Here is an 8,186-nt window from a genome sequence, read left to right as displayed (position 1 = left end):
GTCTAATGCCAGTAAAACATATATTGAGATTTCCCACAATTGTTTTTTTATCACAAAATGGCAACTTTTACTCCAAACACTGTATGTAATTGAAAAGGTTCCTGACCTTGTGTGACACCCTGAGCTATTACCCCTGTGACACGCAAAATAGAATGTTAATATTCTCACTCAAATCAACACAAAGATTGTTGCATTTGAAAATTCAATGACTTATAACACTTACTAGTGGGGGGTTTCTCAGTAACAGTTATGTGCACTGGCATCTGTAAGTCTCCTTTAACACACCAATACCAGCCGCTGCTCTCTGCCCTCAGTCCGCTCAGAGTCACATTGAGAACACCATCGTTGCGTGCACTGATGTCGACTCTTGTTCCATCTATTAATCCAGACTTTGTCACACAGGAGCCGCCGAGCCTGCACCACTTCCTTTCTCCAGAGTTTTGATAGTGACACTTGATGTTTATGTTATCTCCTTTAAATCCTGTAATCTCTTGCTGAGCCACGTAGAGACTGGGTGTACCTTAATGGAGAACATCGTTCATTGAAACTCGTGAGCAGCGTCGTTAGTACATGCCGCTGATGTTTCAAATATGTTTGGCATATGTTTATATCTGGTGAATACATTATTTGAGAAAAATAGGTAATTGTAATATTAAAGTGTTGATATGTCACAAAATATTTGAAAAGGTGTAATTTGGCTCTTACCTCCAGTGACTGACAGGTGGAAATACTCTTTGACATCTGCTCCATCATTAATCTCCACAGCACACCAGTAATAATTAGTGTCCTCTCCAGTCAGGCCTTTTATAGTCACAGTGAAGACTCTTTGTTTTTTGTCATCAGAGATGGAAAACTTTCTTGAATTGTGTTGGTTCGTTTTAATCGCGTAAGAGCAGGAGTTCCAATAGTATCCTTTACACAAGTATTTCACATGGTTTGTGTACTTTGACTCATAGAGACATGGGATAGTGATCGAACCTCCAGCTCTCACTGACACTTGACTGACTGTAGTTATGCTATGAATTCCTGCAACAAGAGCAAACCCAACATTTTAAAAGCCATATTCAATAATAATTATCCATGTTACCTTCTGACATTACCATGTGAAGCATACAATAAAATATTCACAATGATAAAATGATTCTGTCACTGACCTGTGAGTCCGGTCAAAATGAGAAGGAATCCGAGATGAACAGCCATGTCAGAGTGTGAGCGGGCCAACAACATGTACGAACTGATGCTGTACTTCCTTTTTTCCTAAATATAAAATGCACCAGTTCAAATATGGGTCCCTCCTACAGCAAGGAAGTTGCGTTTCATCGGTTAATTGTGTAATATATATATATATAATGATTAGTGCAGTTGGAGAGTACCCTACTCTTACATAATAGCTTTGATGTAGAAAACATGAACTGAAACATTTAAAAAGAAAAAAACAGTACTTCAGGTTTATGGACTGAATTGTGTTAATTTATTTAAAGCATGACAGTAATAACATGAAATGATTATAAACATTAAAAATATATCATGTACCTGTCATTTTAACAATTTAAATCAGACATAGATAATAGGAATTTCCAAAGATACGGAGAGAAACAATACGTATTATGGGTACTTTTTATGGGCAGTAAGCCTCAAAAACAGATAAAGTCAAAGTCCTTTTCAAGTTATATGTGTGACACCAAGCTAACCAGTTCCCTTAAACAACTTCACACAATCACCCTGTTTATTCTTTACATATCTGTGGTTGTATAGCCTTATGATTTAACAAAGAGTATGTCTGACGGAGTAACACAAACCCTGTTTGAGGAACCACAGATAAGACCGATACATTTGGCTGTTTCCAGTTACATTATACAATTTTGTTCCTGTACAGTAAAGTCAACTGTCATAATTTATTGTCCTTCCAGAACATGTCATATATGACATTTTAAAGTATAAAAAGTGTTAGCATATCAAACTAATTAAGGTTAAATATGAGTTTCTGATCATCTTAAAGATGGAAGTAAGAACTAATTAATTAAAGTGAATACAGTTGAAAAACATAAAAGTTATCAATGTTGTTGTTTATGTATGCAGCACAGGGTTAAAAAAAAAGACGAGATGGCTACAGATGAAAAAGGAGAAGAAAGAAGTTACAGCACGACCAAAAAAAGCTGTCTGCTAACAGAGAGATAACGAGATTAACAGACTGACAAACATTTCAATGTTTTGTCGGTGCTTAGCTACAATACAATTAGATTTGTGCTGAGTTACGATATACTTTACTGTAGAATTAAGGGTAAGGTCCGGTGGATACACATGTTTTTAACAGAAGACCAGTCTGTTTGTAAAGGTCACCATGCTCAAAAGCTCTTTTTTTGTAGTTGCATAATTACGTTCTTGTTTTGTAAGGGCCCTGCAAGCATATGCAATAACTCGCTCTAGCCCTCCCTCTTCCTGAGACAACACTGCCCCAATTCCAACATCACTTGCATCTGTATCCAAGAGTACGGTTTACTGGGTTGCAGGATACGCCAACACAGGGTCGTGATCGACTAGCCTTAGTCGGTCAAAGCACTTTGACAGTCCGTCACTTCCATCGAAGACGCCCTTCCCTTTCTCTGTGAGCTGATTGCAAGGGGCGAGCGCATGTCCGCAAAACCTGTTACGAAACGCCTCTAGTAAGAGGGCTAGCCCCAAGAAACCTCTGAACCTCAGTCTGATTTTTTGGAACAGGCCACCCCCTAACTGCTTCTATCTTTGAGAGGGTCTGGCATCGCCCGCCCCTCAGCGATCAATGACATGGCCGAGGTAATTGGATCTGCGTGGAGGAACAAGTTACACTTTGATGTTGTCACTTTAAGATTGTCTGGCCGGAGCTTCTGGAGCAGGGCCATCCAGGCGCGGTCAAATGCTCCTGGAAAAAGTCCGGCCAAAACCAATTAATGTCCATCCAAGTAAACCGAAACAAGTGGTCCACTGCAAGTCTGCGAGAGATCAAGTCCATCAACCTCTGGAAGTACTGGGTGCATTACAAAGACCAAATCCAGGGACATTGAACTCAACAGCCCCTGGGCGGTGTGATGAAGGCAGTCTGCGTGTGGCGAGTCTTTAGGACTCTACTTCCACCTGCCACATAGCCACTCACGCCAAATCCGTGTGGGGAAGACAGCGCAACAAGGGGCCATGACTAAGATATCCAAGGCCATTGTCAATTCTGGAACGAGGGTAGGCATCCCTTTCTAGTACATGCATCTGAGGGTGGGGTGGGCGACTGCCCTCCGGCTCTTTCCTGATCAATCAACACAGAACCGAAGCCGCCCCTTGCTTCTTTTTCACTAGCACCACAGGCGCGTGCCCATGGACTACAGGAAGGACGCAACAATACCATTGTCCAGCATTTGCTTAAATGTCCAGTTACTCTTGCTGCAAGTGGAGGGGAATCCTTCGTGGGTGCATCTTAACAGGCTTGGCATCCCCTGTGTCAATCTGCATGCAAGATCAATGGTAGCTCCTGCCTAAATCATGTCTCCCACGACTAAACACAGAGGTGTTGTGTGCAGTAAACTGTCTGATTGCACTAAGCTCCCAGGGGAAAGCGCCTCTCTTTCCACCCCAAACTGTTTCAACACGCATGTCTACTGTCCACAGACTGATGTACGTCCTCCGCTATCACCGTGCTTCGCACTGCTTCACTTCATCCCCCACCTCAATGTCGGATAGCGTGTCCCACTTCATGACCTTCTTTAATGTTCGCGCTTCATTGTTTACATTGATAACGGCGTTACTGGCAGCAGGGCCCTGTTCAACTTCGCAAACCACTCGTGGCTACCCAATATGTCACAGGTCGGAGGGAGAGGAGGTGGAGGGCTTCAGCATTCCCTTCCGCATAATCCCCCAACGCCGCTCTGGACCTTGACCCAAATCGCATGGCCTCGCCTACGTTTGGTTCAATGGTATATCAGACTGCGCTCAACCACTTGAGGCTTTAATGATGGGTTACAAGATAACCAGGGGAAGATTTGCTTGCCCATATTTGGCAAGTCATTTCCCTAGACTCAACCATCTTTTAACCCAAGCNTTAACAGACTGACAAACATTTCAATGTTTTGTCGGTGCTTAGCTACAATACAATTAGATTTGTGCTGAGTTACGATATACTGTACTGTAGAATTAAGGGTAAGGTCCGGTGGATACACATGTTTTTAACAGAAGACCTGCACTTTAGGATTAAGGACTGAAACATGTTCATTTCTTAAAACAATGCATTAGAAATAAATGCAAACGTTTTTTTAAGGCTGTGTAAAGCACGCACCTTACGGTATATAAAAAAGTGGCGAGATGACACAAACACTGCAAAAATGTGATTAGAAAAGTGATTTTGTTTTAGCCAGAAGAGATACGAAGACGATGGGGATGACAACAGAAACAGGCCGATCCATTAGTGATTTATTGTGTTTGAACAGTTTTTATAACTTTTTTGTAATTTACATATAATTATTCATTTTACATCAAAAATCAGACAACAAACCTCACAATAAAAGTATATATTTAAATATAAAATGTTTTGGTTCCTCCTGCAGCTTCTGACTTTTGGTCATTTTTAAGATTTTTAAACTTTTGTAAATGCATTTGGGAAACCCCTATTGAGCTTAAGAAGGTTCATAAGATGGGTTTTGTTAGCTTGGTGACTTTAAGATGCTTGTGGGAAACTACGCCCGTGTCAGTACTTGTTTGAAATGTTTTGCAGCAGTGTGGAGAAGAATACCTTGAAAAAGAAAGAAAAAACAAATGACAGCAAGCTGCAAATTGTCTAAAAAAAGACTCCAGCGATGGGTACAGATGTAGGGTAGGGGTAACATTCACAGGTTTCTCTGGTGCTAAGCCAACCTGCTGTATGTTACATCATGTTCTTCCGTTTGAATCTGTTGCACAAGTGAAGAAAAAAAAAACATGAGGGAGGAAACATCGAAGCTACGATCAACTTATGCCTTACTAACAGCTCTGTCAGGTTTTACATGAAGCTCTGAGCCAAATGCTAACAATGTGAGAAAGATAAATTACAAATTATTATCAGGAAGGTTTACCTGCTAACATGCTAGAAAGTTGCCAAATAGCACTATCACAGAGACAACTGAGGCTGAGGGCTATTAGCTTTCATGGTGAAATGTGGGGAAAAAGCGGTAAGTGTGTTAGAAAAAGTTAAGGTCTGGGTTTGAATCCCTTAAAATGTACCTTTTGTCCAGTTTGATGCTCTAGTCTATAGTAACCACAGATGAGTATATCACATCAGAGTACATCACATCAACATCTCTATTAGCATCCGACCACTGTGGAAGGAAGAAGAGGCTGCCATGATGAAATCACTTGAAACATTTAACTTTTTATATTTATGATGGAATACAAGTTGGGCCTTTTGGGGTCAAGGGTCACCTTGTCAGTAGGTTTCCTTTGTTTAACATCGCTGTATGTTACTTCCTCTTCAGCGCGATGAAGCTGCAAACCATCAACATGAACACATTTTTTAGAAATCAGGAAACATTTCATAACTATTCTCCCTTTTTAGGGCAAACAGAGGATCAGTGGAATCACCATAAGAGTTTAATACAACCTAATTATATAATAAAAACACATATACTGTGTTAATTCTGTGGATGGTCTTGTTTTGAAATAAAAATAAAAATATTTAGCGGCAGTAATTTTCACACAATGTCTTACTTGGCCTGAAGTCTTTCTCCTTTGCTTAACAGTACTGTATGCTACTTCCTCTTTACCCTGAAGGAGCAGAGAACAGAACATGAACGGTGAATACGAACCAAAAGTTGTAATTGATTTATTTAACCTATTTCTTTGTTTCTGACCTATTGTCTTGTTAAGAAAAACACTCTTAGTAATTATCAAGATATATGTGATAAGTATTAATGTATATATTGAACTCCTGCAGCTGCAAATTGAAAGTAAAATAAAGTTTTATATTATTTGGAATTACTGCAGTGAATATTAGAAAAATGGCTATGATAACACATCTCCTTTCTTGTAAAACAATGTATTGGGAAATGAATGATCATATCTCACCATTATTGTGGCCGGTGAATCTCCTGTGGTCTGCTCTAAAAGTGAATAAATTATAAACTATTTTTACTGACAATAACACACAAATAGTCTGCATGATCGTTAATATATTGATGTTTTACAAACAATTATAATTTCGGCATATACTTACTGTGTCTTTTGAACATTAAGCAGATGAACGAGGCAACCGTTACAATGAAGATCAGCGAGCTCAGCGGGATGATAAAGACCATCAAATTTACTGAAACACTGCAGCAGAAATAAATAAATCAAAGAAAACACAATGCAGATGACAGTTTGCCAACAGTCCAAAATAAAAAACATTATAGGCTTCTCACCTTTGCTGCTCAACCTCAACAGTGGAAAGTCTTTGTTCTGCAGTACTAGAGGTGTGATTCAGAGGTTTGGAGGTGGGTGTGAAGGTGGTGATTTGTCTCGTTGCTGCAACTGTAAATATAATTATGCGTGGATATAACTACTGGAGCAAAAACACAATAATAAATGCTAATATTTAATCCAGATTGAATTAAACATTCTTAAATTAATTTACTTGACAAATATTTACAATTTTATATTTACTTTTAGTACTTACTAGTTGTAGGTTTTTCAGTAACAGTTATGTGCACTGGCATCTGTAAGTCTCCTTGAACGCACAGATACCAGCCGCTGCTCTCTGTCCTCAGTCCTCTCAGAGTCACAGTGAGAACACCAGGGCTGAGTGCACTGATCTCGACTCTTGTTCCATCTATTAATCCAGACTTTTTCACACAGCAGCCGCCGAACCTGCACCACTTCCTTTCTCCAGAGTTTTGATAGTGACACTTGATGTTTATGCTATCTCCTTTAAATCCTGTAATCTCTTGCTGATCCACGTAGAGATTGGGTGTACCTTGATGTAGAACATAATTCATTAAAACTTGTGAGCAGCTTGGTTAGCACATGCTGCTGATGTTTCAAATATGTTTGGCATATATTTATATCTGGTGAATACATTATTTGAGAAAATGAGGTCATTGTAATATTAAAGTGTTGATATTTCACAAAAGATTTGAAAAGGCGTAATTGGGCTCTTACCTCCAGTGACTGACAGGTGGAAATACTCTTTGAGATCTGCTCCTTCATTAATCTCCACAGCACACCAGTAATATTCAGTGTCCTTATCAGTCAGGTCATTTATAGTCACAGTGAAGACTCTTTGTTTTTTGTCATCAGAGATCGAAAACTTTCCTGAACTGCTTGGTTTGTTTGTTTTAACTTCATAAGAGCAGGAGGCCCAAAGATATCCCTTACACATGTATTTCACATGGTTTATATGTTTCGAGTCATAGAGACATGGGACAGTGATCGAACCTCCAGCTCTCACTGACACTTTACCGACGGTAGTTATGCCATGAATTCCTGGAACAAGAGCAAATTATTTTAAATGTTTTCTCTGCATATTTTAGATGTTAATAGCAGTTTTAAATATTAGGTCACTTTTGTCGTAACTATAAATGAAAGACAAAAGTGGAGAATGTTAGTTTAATTGACATTTTTCTTAATCATCATCTTCTGAACGTTAAAAGGATATGATGCAATTTTTACACATTTTAAATTATTTCTGTCACTCACCTGTAAGTCCAGTCAAAATGAGAAGGAAGCTGAGGTGAACAGCCATGTCCGTGTGTGTGAGCTAAAAAAGAAAAATGATGATGGTCTACTTCCTTATTTTCTAAATATGAAAACGCAGCAGTTCAAATCTGGGTACCTCCTACAGTGAATACATTGAATACATTGAAATGATATGCACCTTGGTCCTTTTAGAGTTATATGTATACAAAACAGCAAGCTCACCAGAGCACTTAAAATACTTTACATATTCAACCTTTTTATACTTTACATATCTGTGGTTTTATAGCCTTGTGGTGCAAGAAAGTGGATGTCTGACTGAGTACAAAATTAACCCTTTTGAGCAACCACAAGGCTAGAAAACCACGACATATGACATATGTGACATAAGAGACGATAATTGAGTTAGATTCTAATGGGTGGTTGCTCGAAAAGCTAAATATAACTAAATGTTCTGAGATTAAAGCATGAATACAAATATAGTAAAATATCTGCATAGTTGTCAATGTTTGTGTATGAAAGAG

The 8,186-nt window shown here is 39.0% G+C and overlaps 1 protein-coding gene across 1 annotated transcript; it reads right to left on the bottom strand.

Annotated features, from left to right (window-relative positions):
• Nucleotides 1–96: 96 nt before the first annotated feature.
• Nucleotides 97–7,404, bottom strand: LOC104956627 (polymeric immunoglobulin receptor-like). Its single transcript, XM_010784141.1, has 11 exons — nucleotides 7,129–7,404; nucleotides 6,647–6,943; nucleotides 6,393–6,501; nucleotides 6,206–6,303; nucleotides 6,058–6,092; nucleotides 5,701–5,757; nucleotides 5,416–5,478; nucleotides 5,253–5,312; nucleotides 1,155–1,257; nucleotides 706–1,026; nucleotides 97–520 (listed from the first exon to the last, which is right to left on the bottom strand). Exons 1-11 carry the CDS (start codon nucleotides 7,346–7,348, stop codon nucleotides 174–176), a joined length of 1,710 nt encoding a protein of 569 aa, XP_010782443.1. The 5' UTR covers nucleotides 7,349–7,404; the 3' UTR covers nucleotides 97–173.
• Nucleotides 7,405–8,186: the final 782 nt, after the last annotated feature.

This window comes from Notothenia coriiceps, unplaced genomic scaffold, assembly GCF_000735185.1.
Source record: "Notothenia coriiceps isolate Sejong01 unplaced genomic scaffold, NC01 NC01_scaffold00026171, whole genome shotgun sequence".
Lineage (NCBI taxonomy): Eukaryota > Metazoa > Chordata > Actinopteri > Perciformes > Nototheniidae > Notothenia > Notothenia coriiceps.
Note: the sequence above shows the minus strand (reverse complement) of the source record. Positions and strands in the feature narration are given on the sequence as shown.